This window comes from Carcharhinus amblyrhynchos, chromosome 3 (genome assembly GCF_965287045.1).
Source record: "Carcharhinus amblyrhynchos chromosome 3, sCarAmb.v2.hapA, whole genome shotgun sequence".
NCBI lineage: Eukaryota > Metazoa > Chordata > Chondrichthyes > Carcharhiniformes > Carcharhinidae > Carcharhinus > Carcharhinus amblyrhynchos.
The window spans coordinates 30,552,773-30,569,117 of NC_137326.1; the positions used below are offsets into that span (position 1 = coordinate 30,552,773).

Consider the following 16,345-nt stretch of genomic DNA (forward strand, 5'->3'; position numbering starts at 1 on the left):
CCTCTGTGCATTTGAGTTTATTGCTAAGGGGAGATACACTGTCGTATGACTTCGAAAACAGCAGAGCAATTATGACATTTTGGGCAGAATTTAATGTTTACAACAGAGGCCTCTCCCACCATCTGGACAATTGGCAGGAAGCCATTAAGTCCCCATTAGGCACTTAAATGGCTTCCAGAATTAAGGACCCCTGAGGCAGAAATCCCACCCTCCCCCAGAGCTGTTGGCCAATCAGAGGCCGGCAGCTCTTCATTGAGAGCGATGGCTGCTGCTGGTAATGCATTCACCAGAGGCCCAGATTCAGATATGAGTCATAGGAAGGAGTGTCAGAGGCAAGGATAGTGGGGTGGCTCTCCGCATGCGCCCTTGCCCCCACTTTCTGGGAACCTGCAGGTGCCCGGTGCTGTGACTTCCCTGCTGGTTGAATACAAGCTGCAGTGGGATGAGACCTGCACCTTCATTGGATTTGCAGGCTGTCTAGGAGGTTTCCCTCACCAAACTTAAAACATGCAGAGGTGAGAAGACAGTGGGGAGAGTATCCCCACCCTGCACCCTCTCTCCCAATTAAATGCCTTCCTCATCTCTGGGAGGAGCATTAAATTCCACTGTGTGTGTGGCAACCATTAGTTGATGGAAGACAAGAAATAACAAAACACAATGTGTTGCCCACACTCAGCCAAATGAGCACAAAAGATGAAGAAATTTCAAATGCAAAGTATGTCTGTTTTGCTGAGAACTGGTCTAGCCCACAAAACCAACCATGTTCCAAACCACCCATGACTAATTACACCTGTTTGTAGACCTTGAAGAAAGCGCTGAAAATTGATCTTTTTATGGACATGAAAACTAACCATTTCAATGGTTTTACATATTAAATCTTTAATTTTCTAATTTGTCTTTTGTACACCAATGAAACCATTAAAGTTTGTTGTCATTTTCAGTTATTTAAAAGCAGGACACACAGCCAATGGAATGGACACTTTGAGTAAAAATTCTTATTTTGTTTTTCAGCTGTGATTAATAAGTACCTGCGCCAGGATACCACTTTCAAATATATCAAGGTTTTTAGTGTAAGAAAAAATACGTATTTTAAACCGATATCTGATCGCATTGGTTGATGAAGGATTTTGCATTTGAGTTTAAATGAAAACGTGAGCAAAAGATTCAGAAAATGAGCTCACTTTGTACTTGGATTGCTGATTGTGCCTGAAGTGTAACCTCTGCCCAGATGTGACATTGTCTAGTTATATTCATTGTGAGTACAGATACTGATTTTAACAATGATTGCTTCCTCAGTGTGGTTTTAAATTCAGAGTTTCTGACTGGAAACTGGAACAGGTAAAAGCTGTAACAGAGCTTGGCAATAACCCAGTGGGCAAATTCACCATGTGTTCTATTGCAGAACCGTGCAATATGGTTCCCAAGTTGGCAAATTTCAGCAGTGGAGACTCTACGATCAGTTTTAGCACAGCTGGAAATTGTGCCATAGATGTTGCCAGACCACCTGAGTATCCAGAATTCTCATTTTTTATTTCAGATTTCCAGCACCTGCAGTATTCAGTGTAACTGAATGAGAACAGAATTGAGTTTTCTTATGAAAGTCCTTGTGGTGGAATAGCCTGGTCAATACTAATGTGTCTAAAGTTCAAATAACAGAAATTTGGGTGAAGTACTCATGGACTTAACAACTGAAAATTAGTATAATTGTAAAATATTTTTGCCATTCATTTTTAAAGCTTTGGAAAAGTAGAAGAACTCATTCTGAAGAGGTTTTCACAGTCCTTGAGGTGCTAAATTAGATGTGCATAATTGAGTTCCTATCCATAATACACATATCTAAACCAAAACAGAAAATGCTGGAAAATCTCAGCAGGTCTGACAGCATCTGTAAAGAAAGAGAATAGCGCTGATGTTTTGAATCTGGATGACACTTCATCAGAGCTGACACATACCTAAATGTTTTGTATTGCATTAATCCAATAATCAGACATAACAGTATGTCTATATCACACCTGAAAAGAATAACGTGATTGTTTTACAATGAGGATGACAAATAGTTGATGTAAAGCAGGAAGGGAAAATTGAGATGTTTGGGATAACAGAATGACTATCGCTAGTGCTCTGACATCCATCAGTATGAAGTGCTTTGAAAGGTTAGTTATGGCATGAATCAATTCCAGCCTCCTGGACTAGCTGGATCCATTATAGTTTGCCTACCGCCACAACAGGTTCACAGCAGACACCATTTCCCTGGCCCTGCACTCAACCCTGCAACACCCAGATTACAAGGACACCTATGTCAGGCTCCTATTTATTGACCACAGCTCAGCCTTCAACACTATTATTCCCACGAAACTCATCTCCAAACTCTGTAGCCTGAGCCTCGACACCTCCCTCTGCGACTGGATTCTGAACTTCCTAACTGTCAGACCACAATCAGTAAGGATAGGCGACAACTCCTCTTCCACGATCATCCTCAACACTGGTGCCCCACAAGGCTGTGTTCTCAGCCCCCTACTACAGTTATACACCTATAATTGTGTGGCCAAATGTCCCTCCAATGTGATTTTCAAGTTTGCTGATGATGCCATTGTAGTGGGTTGGATCTCAAACAATGATGAGATAGAGTACAGGAATCAGAGAATCTGGTGCATCTCCCTCAATGTCAACAAAATTAAGGAGATTGTCATCGACTTCAGGAAGTATAAAGGAGAACATGCCCCTGTCTACATCAACAGGGACAAAGTAGAAAGGGTCGAGAGCTTCAAGTTCTTAGGTGCCCAGATCACCAACAACCTGTCCTGTTCACCCCACACTGACACTATAGTTAAGAAAGCCCACCAATGCCCCTACTTTCTCAGAAAACTAAGGACGTTTGGCATGTCAGCTACGATTCACACCAACTTTTACAAATGCACCATAGAAAGTATTCTTTCTGGTTGTGTCATGACTTGGTATGGCTCCTGCTCCGCCCAAGACTTCAAGGAATTACAAAAGGTCATGAATGTAGCCCAAACCATCATGCAAATCACCCTCCCATCCATAGACTCTGTCTACAATTCCTGCTGCCTTGGCAAAGCAGCCGGCATAATTAAGGACCCCATGCACCCCCAACATTCTCTCTTCCATCTTCTTCAGGAGGAAGACACAAAAGTCTGAGGTCACGTACCAACCAACTCAAGAACTTCCCTGCTGCTGTCAGACTTTTGAATGGGCTTGCCTTGCATTAAGTTGATCTTTCTCTACACCTTAGCTATGACTGTAACACTACATTCTGCACTCTCTTGTTTCCTTCTCTATAAACGGTATGTTTTGTCTGTAGAGCATGCAAGAAACATACGTTTCACTGTAAATACATGTGACATTAATAAATCAAATCAGAAGGTTTTTGAAAAGTGACTAACGTTCTTAATTTAAATAAAAGCAAATTGCTGTGGATGCTGGAATCTGAAACCAGAAGAGAAAATGCTGGAAAATCTCAGCAGGTCTGGCAGCATCTGTAAGGAGAGAAAAGAGCTGTCATTCTTAACTTGCCTTCTCAAATTTTGGAAATGTTTCCAGCACAAAAGAACTGCAGTAATAATTTTATGAACTGGTGAACAGCAGTTAAATTATTGACCAGTAACCTATTTTGTAGAAGAGAAGTAGAGCAAGACATTGCTTTTCTTGGATTGTGCTATAGGATTGCCATTTGTTCCTCAATTCCAGGATGAACCCTACTGAAGGACACAGGTTTCTGCCATGGATCTTCAGGTGACCAGATGGGTCAGTTTTAATTCTCAGATCATTCGGCACATGGGGCAGAATGTCCCATGGAATGGTGGGACCCTGCATATGGGATTTGCTTCCTGTTCTTTCTTTCTATACTGCCACTCTGTGTCATTATTGTGACTCAAATTGTGATGCAGCAGTTGTCACCATTTTGAAAGATTGGGAGTAAGCTCCTCCCACTCATTAATGTCAATGCTGTCACATTTAAGGAGAGCTTCAAAGTGTCTTTGATGTTGTTTTCCTTATCTGGAGCGTAGGCCATTTGGGAGTTGTGAAAACAGGACCTGACAGGGAGACACCTTTCACACAGTGTTTATCTCCTCAAAGTTCATTTTGCTTTGATATAAGGTGTCTCCTGGTTTTGTTTGTCATTCTGGCAGAAGAGAGTGTTTGTTACAATGACGCCAGGCTAAACACACTTCGTCAGCAGGGAGTAGCCATTTATTTTGGCCTTTCCCACCATTTTTCCCAATGGCTCCTCACCAGACATTGGAGTCATCTTAGTATTAAAGTTAAGGATCATCATTTCTACATTTAGGGTAACAGGACTTCATCAAGATTAGGATATAACTTTTCCTGAATATGGCATTGTAGAAACATAAGCAATTGGAACAGGAGTAGGCCACTCAGCCTTTCATGCCCATTCTGGCATTCAATGAGATCACGGCTAATCATCTACTTCAACATCGTTTTTCTGCACTATTCCCATATCCCTTGATGTTGTTAATATGTTAAAATTGATCCGTTTTAGTCTTGAACATGCTGAACAACTGAACCTCCACAGTCCTATGGGTTTCAAAGATTCAGCACTCAAGTGAATAAATTGTTCCTTATCTCAGCCCTAAATGGGCTGCCCCTTATTCTGAGACTGTGTCTCCTGGTTCTAGAAATTTCAGCCAGGAGAACAACCTTCCTGCATCTACCTCACCAACCCCCTTCTCTCCCTCACCAATCGCATGCAGAGTGGCAGCAGGGCTCCCCATTGGCCCTGCCTCCTGGCACTGCCTGGTAGACACTGCCCAAGTACCAGCATGGCATACTAGTTTGGCACTGCCCAAGGGGCATCCCCGCCTTGCATTCGGCCTGCCAGTAGGCCTCAATGGCCTCCAGTTCTACCAGTGAGGCCAACACAATTGTTCCCCGTTCATGGGGAGCAGGTGATTTCCTTGCCAGTGAATGCCTCTCCCGCTGAGGCCATAAAGGCAAATGAGCCCAGATGATTGAGTGCTGGGTTTGCTAACACATTGAAATGCGTAGTTGAATAAATTAAATAATCAACTTCTCACCCATTTCCAGTGAGAGACTGACTGCATCATAAGTCTGGGTGACGTAAGATCACGACAGATACAAAAACCAGCCCTATTCACGCTAGCCACCTTATGCCTGATTTTTACAACATTTTTTTTCCACCTCAAAATGGGTGTAAAGAGGTAAAATTCCACCCGAATTATTTGTTTAGTTTCTCTGTCATTTCCTTATTCCCCATTATAAATAGCCTGTCTCCGCATGGAAACTTTTCCTTTTTGTATACTTAGGGAAACTTTTACAGTCAGTTTTTATGTTTCTCGCTAGTTTACTCTCATATTCTATTTTACCCTTTTAAATCTTTTGCTTGGTTCTCCTTTGCAGAATTCTAAAATGCTCCCAATGCTCTGGCTTACCTTTTTTTAGTGTGGCAACTTTACATGCCTTTTTTTATTAACGTAAACATAAGAACATAAGAAATAGGAGCAGGAGTAGGCCATCTAGCCCTTCGAGCCTGCCCCGCCATTCAATAAGATCATGGCTGATCTGTCGTGGCTCAGTTCCACATTCCCGCCCTCTCCCCATAACCCTTAATCCCCTCTCTTATCAAAAACTCATCAACCCGCATCTTAAAAATATTTAGCGAGGTAGCCTCCACCACTTCAACAGGCAGAGAATTCCAGAGATTCACCACCCTTTGAGTGAAGAAGTTCTTCCTCAACTCCGTTCTAAACTGCCCCCCCCCCCCTTTTATCTTGAGGCTGTGCCCCCTAGTCCTACTGTACTTTCTGAGCGGGAAGAGTCTCTCCACCTCTATCCTATCCATCCCATTCATCATCTTATACGTCTCAATGAGATCTCCCCTCATTCTTCTCAACTCTAATGAGTACAAGCCTAGTTTATTCAGCCTCTCCTCATAGCTCAACCCCCTCAAATCCGGCATCAGCCTAGTAAACCTCCTCTGCACTCCCTCCAAGGCCAAAATATCCTTGTACGGTGCCCAAAACTGCACACAGTACTCCAGCTGCGGCCTCAGCAATGCCCTATATAGCCGCAGCAAGACCTCCCTACTTTTATATTCAATCCCCCCTCGCTATGAAGGCCAGCATCCCATTAGCCTTCCTGACCACCTGCAAGCTGGGTTTTTGCGACTCATGCACAAGGACCCCGAGGCCCCTCTGCACCGTCGCCTGCTGCAGTTTTTCGCCACATAAGTAATAATCCTTCCTACCATTATTCCTACCAAAGTGGACCACCTCGCACTTGCCAACATTAAATTCCATTTGCCAGTTCCTGGCCCACTCGCCCAGCCTATCTAGATCCTTCTGTAGACTCTCCACACCCTCTGCGCAATTTGCCGTTCCACCAATCTTGGTGTCATCAGCAAATTTCGACACTATACACTCGGTTCCCTCCAAAAAAAAATTCTTTGATTTCTTTTGTTAGTCATGGTTAGAATAATTTTCTTGCTTTTTCTCTTTTGCATTAAAGGAATGTACTTTGGTTGCAACTATACATTAATTCCTTAAATGTGAGACTTTTTTTGTCTACCATCATACCTTTAACATAGTTTCCCAATCAACCATAGCTAATTTACCCCTCTTGCCTTCATAGTTTCTTTCGTTTAGGTTTAAGTCTCTAGTTTCTGATTGAATTTTACATTAAGTTTGAAAGTGATGTAATCCAATCATATTATGGCCACTATTTCCTAAAGGCTCCATTACACAAGAGTAGCCCTTTTTCATTGCACAATGCTGGATCTAAAATAATCTTTCCTGTTGTTAGTTCCTTGACATACTGCTCCAAAAAAAATACATCTTGCATCTATTCCATGATCTCATCCTCCAAAACATTAGCACTAATTGGGTTTACCCAGTCTATATGTAGATTGGAATTCCTCATGATCGCTGTATTACCCTTCTTAATCTTACACCTCAAATTTCTTGATTTATACTATGATTTATATTGCCACCACTGCTAGGTGGTCCATAGACAACTCCCAGCAACGTTTTCTGATCCCTGTAGTTTCTTAGTTCCATCCAAAATTACTGTATATGTCTTAATCTTTAGAATTGTACACATGCCTTCTTTAATTAACAGAGCTACCCACCACCTCTTCCCAGCTTCATGTCCTTTCTGAATGTCACAAACCCTTGAATGTTCAGGTTCCAGTCTAACTTTATAGCCACAACTTTGTAATGGCTATCTAGTCATACATATGAATTTCTAATTGAACTGACAATTCATGTTTTATTGCAAGTGTTGTGGGCATTCAGACACAGAACGATTAATATAGTTTTTTTTACTGTTTTTGTACACTCTGGTCCTATCTACTGGTATGCTCTTAAGTTTTCAATTACTGTCCCTTCCTGCCATAATCTGATTATCATGAGCTTTATTGCTACCATATTGGTCAGTGAAGTAGAATCATACAATCCCTACAGTGTAGAAGGAGGTCATTTGGCCCATCAAACCTGCACTGACAACAATCCATCCAGACCCTATCCCCTTAATCCCACCTATTTACCCTGTTAATCCCCCTGATACTAAGGGGCAATTTAGCATGGCCAATCAATCTAACCCGCACATCTTTGAAGTGTGGAGGGAAACCAGCGACCTGGAAGAAACCCAAACAAATATGGGGAGAACATGCAAATTGCACACAGCCCCAAGGCTGGAATTGAACCATGTCCCTGATACTGTGAGGCAACAGTTTTAATCATTGTACCACCTTGCCATTCAGTTTCATGAGTCTTTGATTTGTGTAATCGGGAGAGTTATAGCAGTGCTTCCAAGATCCTATTACAGATGGCAAAACAAATCTGTGGTCATGAGCTTTGATACCATCCTTTTTCTTACCAATAGAAGGTATAAACCCAGCTTGTTCCTGCAGCTGTCTCTCCATAAGAAGAGTGGTCTCACTTAGGGCAGTCGATTTGGAGTCTTAATGGCTCACCTGTTATGACTACAGATCTTCTTTCTGGATGGCCACTCTAGTATTCAAGTTGCAATATTTAACGCTTTTTTTATGGCCACAATGAGGGTAACCCCACAGGTTGTGGCTGTCCAGCCGGGAGAAAAGTGGGACAGCCTATTTTTACAGCGTCTTTTTCAGTTTCCTTCCCGTTTAGAGACTATCCTGAAGAGGACTGTTCAGTGACAGATGCTCCTGCCCAAAGATGCCTCTGTTCCAACACAATTGTCCAATGACCTTCATGTATCTTGGGTGGGGACTCTGAGGTTCACAGAGCTGATCCTAATTCTCCATTACAACAGGAAATGACATATGAAGCCTGCTAGAAGCCTAAGTGTGATTTTGTTTAACATGGTGACCTTGCAGCTCTTGTTATTCGCATCTTGATGAGTTGGTGGTCAGATTTCAGTGACAAGTTGAGCTACAATGACCAGGATCACCTTGTCACTACAGCCTTTGTTCAGCTTTGCAGTTGGCGAAATGCACAGTCTTGCTTTGCCTGTTTTGGGGACTTTTTTGGACCACACTTAGTATGGCACTTCCCCACCCTCCCACAACTTTGTCACCATAGGTGACTTGACCACAAGCAAGGGGCTGCTGAGGGCTTCACGCAAGAGTTTGTCGGAGGACACAAGCCTCTCTGTCACAAATCGTGGTGATCCACAAGGAGATTATTAAGGGTCACAAAATTGGCATTCAGGTCCTCCTAATTTGAGCATTGCATCTGCAGTTGGCATTCCCAAAGGACTGGAAAATTCTCATAGATTATATATTTTTTTCTTGAACAGGGCTTCAGCAGAATTCTGAGGGATCCTAGAGTTACTAGTTGACCTGAACTGATATCTTGCAATGTACATAATGAGGTTTTTGAAAGCAGTATATGTACAAGTGGAGAATACCAAGGTGACATTTTGAGGATGGAGTGTAGTAATTGATAGCAACATCAAAAGCGAAATGCAAAATAGAATTTTCAGAATTGTGGGGAATGTGCAGCTATGATAGATTCGAGGAGAATCTAATATTGTACAGCAGGGTGTGACAAAACTGGTGAAGGACTTGGAAGTAAGCTTAGAGTAATGGAAGGCAGTAGAACTGAGGAGAAAAGTAATGGGAGAGCAGATAACTGATGAATGGAATCTTGAGATGCTCTCTTGGTGAGTTTGTGAGAAGAAAAGGTACTGTAGTGTCTTGATTGCTACAGGTATGATTAGAAAAGAGAAATGCCATGACCAGTGGACTGCAGAGGAGATTTATGGAGGGAGATAGAATTGACTGGAGTAGAGGAAGGGAGCTGTACATTAACTACTATATGCCTGATTAATGCTTCTGCTGTCTTTATGCAACTAATTGGGAACTGGTCCTCTTTCTCTCCAGTGTAACAACAACTTCAGCTATGGTGGCTTAGAAGGAGGAAAAACAATTGTACTCGATACTCTCAATCGTTCTCAAAATCGGAGTTTTAAGTCTCTTCTAGAAAACTGGTTTTGTATAGCCGAGGAGGTGATCCGGAGTTATAATGTTTTGCTGTTATAAGGCTATCATTCAAATATTCCTTGCAGGAATTCTACTAATCATAACTGCTTATAACTTCTGTAAGCTGCCTCCATAGTTTAAGTTCTGATAAGTTAAGGAGTCATAGATTACCTCTAAAAGGGGGTCAAACTTATAAATGATTTTGAAGTAGTTTATTAAGAGCCAATAGTTGAACAATGATGCACAACAGACAGGAGAGGCATAAAGCCTGTTACAGGTGAGAATGGTTTACTGGTCCTGGAGGACGAAAGGGTGCAGAGTGAGTATAGATCTCTAGCTGATGACAGCAGCCTTCTGCTCTCTGGCCCAAGGGTTAGGAAGCTCTTTCACTGGTAGTCTTTCCCAGTCTTTCACCATTTGAAGATGGCTGCAGTCTTTACTTCTGAGCACCTGATTGATATGCAATATTTCTCCGAGCTGGTAGTTCACCCAATGTCTATCACTCGTTCAATCCCATCCGGCCAATGACCAGAGGATAGGTGCCCAAAGTGTAACCTCCCCATATCTGTCACCATGCATCAAAGTAATCTTTCAGCTTACCTTATGGGGGATGTCCTTTGTTTGTTAATTCCAGTCAGACCATTGCCTCAATAAGAGGACTCTAAGCTTGTTAGTTCAGGAAGATCAACATGAAGGCTTGTACCAAGGGACCTCGATGTGATACCCTGGGAGCTCCATTCTCCTTGGCATTTAATTTTATTTACTCAGACTCTGCTATTTTTTTGAAGAGAGAAAGCAAGTGTATGACTTTCTGTTACCAATTCTTCTAGGATTCTTTAAAATATATTGTACATAACCCTAAAAAAAATTAAGTTTTGGCTTTTACTTTTTCAGGATGATTCTGCATATGTAACAAGGACAGGTGGGTGCTCCGCACACAAAACATTTATTGTGGTCATAATTACGTAACTATAATGTATAGTTTTCCTGGTAAATATATATGGTGTTTACCATGACAAAAGCATCATCAAAAAACCTTGCCTCATCAGATTCCACACTTCCATTTCAATTTACACCCTGGTTTCACCCATCACCACAAATGGGTGAAATGGGAGAATATTTTGGCGAAAGCTATGTCTTCTGGAAATACAGGCAAAATAATGATCAATATCTTGTTCTGATATTCCAAATTCTATATTCCCATGAAGTGTACTCCACTCTGTCTCACTATCTACAACTGCCTCTCCGTCCTGTGGTACATAAACATTAGAATAGGTCGATGCTGGCCTGCTCTGATTATATTCCATTACAGCCAAATCCAAATGTTCAAGATTCAAAAGGTCTTGTTCAGTCCAAAGGGCAGCTGAAGGGTGGCTCCAAGATGCTTCGACTCTGGGTGTTGAGGTGCTCTGATGATCTTCAAAAACATGATCCAAACAGGTACAACTTTAAAAAAAAATTGGAAAAAATGTAAAGCATCAACAAATGTGCAGTACATTGTTTTCAATGAAATGGCCTGTTTGTAATAGATATGGACTGGAATTCTCCTGTAGGTGGGATTCTCCAGCCGTGCTGCACTAAATAGAGATTTGGCTGAGTGCCAAATTTTCTGTTCTCGCTGACTGGTGGTGGTGACAAGGCTGGAGAATTCCAACTATCAACTTTTCATCTAATTGCAAAGTTAAAATATTAGATACATTATGGAAACGCCACTGGTATTTTTGGAAGCACTATAAATAACCCATCATAATTTATTTTAAAGGTGAAAATGCTGAAGTGCAGATTATGATCTATGTAACATCACATCCTGATTTTCCTGCCAAATAAGGCTAAGGAATCTTAGTTTTTTTTGTGTCCAGCAAGGGTAGGTGGTGCACAGTCAAACACAAGAAGTTTCACATTGCAGTCCAAGATGCACCAATCTGTCCTTATTTTCACAAAGACAACAGGGGCAAATCTCCCAGCCTGTTGTGTTGCTCTAGCAATGCAATGAGCTGGCAGATATCAGTGAAACCATTTAGCAGGATCCCCGCTGGGTGCCGTGGCCTCTGCGCATCTCCGGAACCAGGACTTTTAGCATAATCAGCTCCGAGCCAGAAATCGGTGCAGAGTTGATTTAAACATTAAAATCTGCATTTTAAGTTCATAAGTGCCCCTCCCCCCTCACCCCTCTATCCCATGGCCAGGAGTGATTCACTTCAGCGGGGTTTACAACAGTTCCCCACCCCACTAGAGTGAGGTCATCGAGGACCCCCCCCCCCAGGAGGCTGTGGGTAAGGGGGAATGCCCCCTGGGCATTGCCAGCCTGGCCCTCTGAGACATGAACATCACTATGACCTCCATACTCTGTTGGCAAATGCCTCTGAGCTGACATTCCCTGGCACAATGGTCAGCAATGCCTCCCTCCAGGCTATTTGGGAACAGTGCAAGATGTTCTTTCCCCATCAGCAACATCAGACAAACCTCCTGCCTGACCAAGGCAACATGGATAGAGATTGCAGCAGAGATTGACAGCCACAGATACATCTGGGTCCAATGCATGGAAAAGGTCAATGAGCCACTCTGCACTGAAAGGAGGTGTTAGATCAATGTAGCTGTCATGATAGCAACACTGTCTTTAATTGATGAGAGGAATCCAGCAGGCAGTAATTACGTCATAAGGACTGAATTATAGACCAGAACTTGTTGGTCCATACTTGAATCATATGAGAGGGGTGTGCATGGGTTACCCAGGAGACTCCATTATCTGGCAATGGGATGCATGCCAATAAAGGTGTTAGATATCCATTGAGCTGAGATTCATTCTCTCCACCTGTCTGTAAGAGAAAATGGCACAATACTGAATAAGGTGCACATCTGCAGGGGAGGCAAAGGAATTGGCTAGAGCCAGGCAATCACCAAGATTGAAGCTGGAGTGCCTGGTCTCGATGGTGTTTACTACAAAGACAGGTTGATTTAAACGAGGATTGTTTTCACTGGAAAGATGGCGGCTGAGGGGAGACCTGGTAGAGGTTTACAAAAATTGAGAGAGGCAGAGACAGGGTGGAAAGTCAGAGGCTTTTTCCAAAGGTGGAAATGTCACTTCTAAGGGCACACAGGTTCAAGGTGAGGGGGGAAAGTTTAAGGGAGGAAGTTTTTCATGCAGTGTGTGGTGAGATCCTGGAACGCCTGCCAGAGGAGGTAGTGGAAGCGGGCACTTTAGTAACATTTAAGAGGCATCTGGATGGGTACATGAAAGTGGGGGGGTGGGGGGGTGGGGGGGGGCGGTGGAATAGAGGGATATGGACTGAGTAAGGGCAGAAGTTTTTTTTAGTTTAGTTAGGGCATCATGACCGACATCATGGAGGGCCATAAGGCCTGTTCCTGTGCTGTAATGTCTGTTGCTGTCTTTGTTCTTCGCAGAAAATGAGCAGAAGGAGGCTTGAAGCTTGGTATAACCACTAGGGAGAAAAATGGGTGTGTGTCACAGAAGAATAGGAAAAGCGAGTGAATAATGTGAATTTAACTCTCTCTGTTATCCAGTGCAGATCCTCTTATCCCAGAAGGACAGCCATCAGCTGTGAGCCTGCAGTCCACCTCGGAGACGGAGGGCTTCAGAGCCTCAGACTATGCATCATCACATCTCCCTGCACACAAATATAGTGTGCAATTGTATTCAGGCTCAGAATTGTATTCTAGTGATCACATTGCAGAGCAGCTGATGGAGAATGAGGGGAATATTGGATAACAGGCCCATGCTGAGTTCAAGACTAATGACAGGCCTCTGATTATGGTCAGACCTACCAACTAGAGATGCAGAGATAGGAGAATATCTGATGGAGCTGCCAGAACATTGTGAAGATATACATGGATGATGGAGGAGCCCATCAGGTCACAAGTTCTGCCATGCCTCAGGTAACCATGATATGGAGATGCCGGTGTTGGACTGGGGTAAGCACAGTAAGAAGTCTCACAACACCAAGTTAAAGCCTAACAGATTTATTTGGTAGCAAGAGCCACAAGCTTTCGGAGTGCTGCTCCTCCCTCAGGTGAGTGGGCGTTGTGTTCACAAACAGGGCATATAAAGACATAAACTCAATTTACAAAATAATGGTTGGAATGCAAATCTTTACAGGTAATCAAGTCTTAAAGGTACAGACAATGTGAGTGGAGAGAGGGTTAAGGACAGGTTAAAGAGATGTGTATTGTCTCCAGCCAGGACAGTTGGTGAGATTTTGCAAGCCCAGGCAAGTTGTAGAGGTTACAGATAGTGTGACATGAACCCAAGATCTCGGTTGTGGCCGTCCTCGTGTGTGTGGAACTTTGTGTGTGAGGCAATTGAGTTTGAGACTTTATATGCCCTGTTTGTGAACAAAACTCTCACTCACCTGATGAAGGAGCAGCACTCTGAAAGCTTATGGCTTGTGCCAACAAATAAGCCTATTTGTGCTGTAGTGTTCCTATATTCTATGTTCTATTTTAAACCTGTTGGACTTTAACCTGGTGTTGTGAGATTTCTTACCATGTCTCAGGTAAGCCAGTGCTTACCTTCTTCCATGGAGAGTCCATAGCCAGAGTGACATCATGTAGGTCTGAGTGCATATTCAGTATGTCAGCATAAAAAGGCCTATGTCCCTTGGGTTCAAACTTTCTAAGTGCAATTTCACGCCACTTAGTAGTAGGGGAGGTGAAAAAGGATATACTTGCTCCTGTGGAGGAGCCCCTCCCCCTGCCAGGGCTTTCCAAGACTCTGGCAATCAGAGGACAGGCATCACACTCAGCAGTAACTAAGAGGTGATGTGACCCTGACACCTGCTGCTGAGTATGATGTTGCTTTGCCTGGGATGATCTTTTCGCCTGTCATTAGGTTGCCACACAGGATTGTGATTGACCTGCTAACCAGATTCCACCAACCAAAACATCCGCCACACCCAAATAAATTGAACAAGACTATTTCATCACATTTGAATGGTTGAATACCTGTGCCACCTTTGTACAACTACCAGCTCTTCCATTTACACTTAGACAACTAACCCTGACCCTGACATCACCCTCAACCTCCCCTCGTTCACCCTCGACCTGCCCCACATTCATCTTCCCCTCCCCTCTTCCAACAATACCTCCTAATGATGAAAGACAGTTCCAAATCCCTTAAGCTCCAGCTCAGGTCTCAGCTCTCCCGGGCCCCATCCAGTTCCCTCAGGCCCCAGCTCCCTCTGGGCCCTGACTCCCTCGGGCCCCTGCTCCCCGCAACTCCCTCAGGCCCCATCTCCTTCAGCATGAACACCTATTCCACTGCAACATTATAGCATACCACCATCGACACATTTAAATTAAAATCCCTGTCTTCATTTACAAATCCACAGCCTCACCCCTCCTAACCTCTACAACCTTATGTGGCATCCCAGAAATTCTTGTTATTCTGCTGCTGCCTTCTATTGCATTCTCTGATCTATCTCCTCCGTCTTCAGTGTATAGCTTTCAGATGTCTTGATCCTATCTTTTGAAACACTTACCATAAGCCCTTTCAGATTTGCAGCTGATCTACACTGTCTTCTTTGCCACCCCATCAAATCTTCCACAAATGTTTTTACCACTGAATGATTTGCCTTTGTGTAATTTTACTATTTTGGAAATGTTATATAAATGTTTCTTAGCAAGGCACTGAAAATTTCAGGAAGCAATCTTCCATATTAGTTCAAGGCTTCTGTTACGTTGGAGTCTGCTTGTTTCATGCTGGAGGCTGGAACTCACTGTACAAGAATGACACAGAAACATCCACACAATCAAAATATTCAAACTACACCATGCATTTCTCAACTTTGCTTCTGAATCTCGGATTGCCTCGGAATCTCCATGGTAGCAACACGGGTTTAATTTACAAAACTATACAGTCATTGAAATCAGGGCTGCTCCCAATGGCAATGTGGTTAAATAACTGGTGTCTCTGGTTATTGTGGACAATTTCAGGTACCCAGTTATCAGAATAAAGCTGACCAATAAGAGAAAGCTCTGACAACAAGCATGTGGATTATCACAGAACCTGGAGCTAATTTACAAAGACAGACTTAAAGTTGCACTTGTTCTCACAGAGGAAAAGATTACTTAGAGGAAATTGCATCCAGATGTCTAAAGTGAGAGGCTTAGTATAGCCATAAGCAGGTAATTTAACTACAATTGCTGGAGCCAGAAGCTGGAGAACAAGAGCGCAAAATTAACAGGGCTCCAAGAGGAGAAATGGGAATTTTGTTTCTACTGGATAATATCTATTCCAGCAACAGCAGTCCATGCCGCTTGTCATTTACTGTTTTTAAAATGGAAATACAAAGATAACATGAAGTTTTTAAATAATTAATGCAAGATGATGATTCTCTTGCTGCTGGTACTATGGATGCATCATCTGGCACAGTGGTTAGCACTGCTGCTTCACAGCTCCAGGTTCAGTTCCTGGCTTGGGTCACTGTCTGTGTGGAGTTTACACACTGTCTCCATGTCTATGTGGGTTTCCTCTGGGTGCTCTGGTTTCCTCCCACATTAAAAAGTCTGACCACATCATTCCTCCCACATGCCAAAGCTGTGCGGGTTAGGCGCATTGGCCGTGCTAAATTGCCCCTTAGTGTCATGGGATGTGTAGGTTAGAGCGATTAGTGGGGTAAATATATGGGGCTACAGGAATAGGGCCTGTGTGGGATTTTGTCAGTGCAGACTCGATGGGCCGAATGGCCTCTTTCTGCACTGTGGGGTTTCTATGATCTGTGTGTACAGTGGGTCAGATCAAACAATATATATTTGAAAATAGGAATAAAGTTCTGAGGAATAATTTGATGAGGAAAGACCATCTGATCCTGCCATCATCTGTCTCATCTTCTGAGACATGTCTTCTGAGACATGGATTCCATTAAA

At 43.0% G+C, this 16,345-nt stretch overlaps 1 protein-coding gene across 4 annotated transcripts in view; it reads right to left on the reverse strand.

Annotated features, from left to right (window-relative positions):
• Positions 1–9,686: 9,686 nt before the first annotated feature.
• Positions 9,687–16,345, reverse strand: part of LOC145338307 (uncharacterized) — a 101,838-nt gene continuing 95,179 nt past the window's right edge. For 3 of the 4 annotated variants that reach the window (XM_080182907.1, XM_080182905.1, XM_080182906.1), the window contains exon 9: positions 9,687–10,909. In XM_080182907.1, the coding sequence (XP_080039033.1) occupies positions 10,534–10,909 (376 nt within the window). In that variant the 3' untranslated portion in view covers positions 9,687–10,533. The remainder of the gene's footprint in view (positions 10,910–16,345) is intronic. The other variant, XM_080182908.1, reaches the window with a different exon arrangement.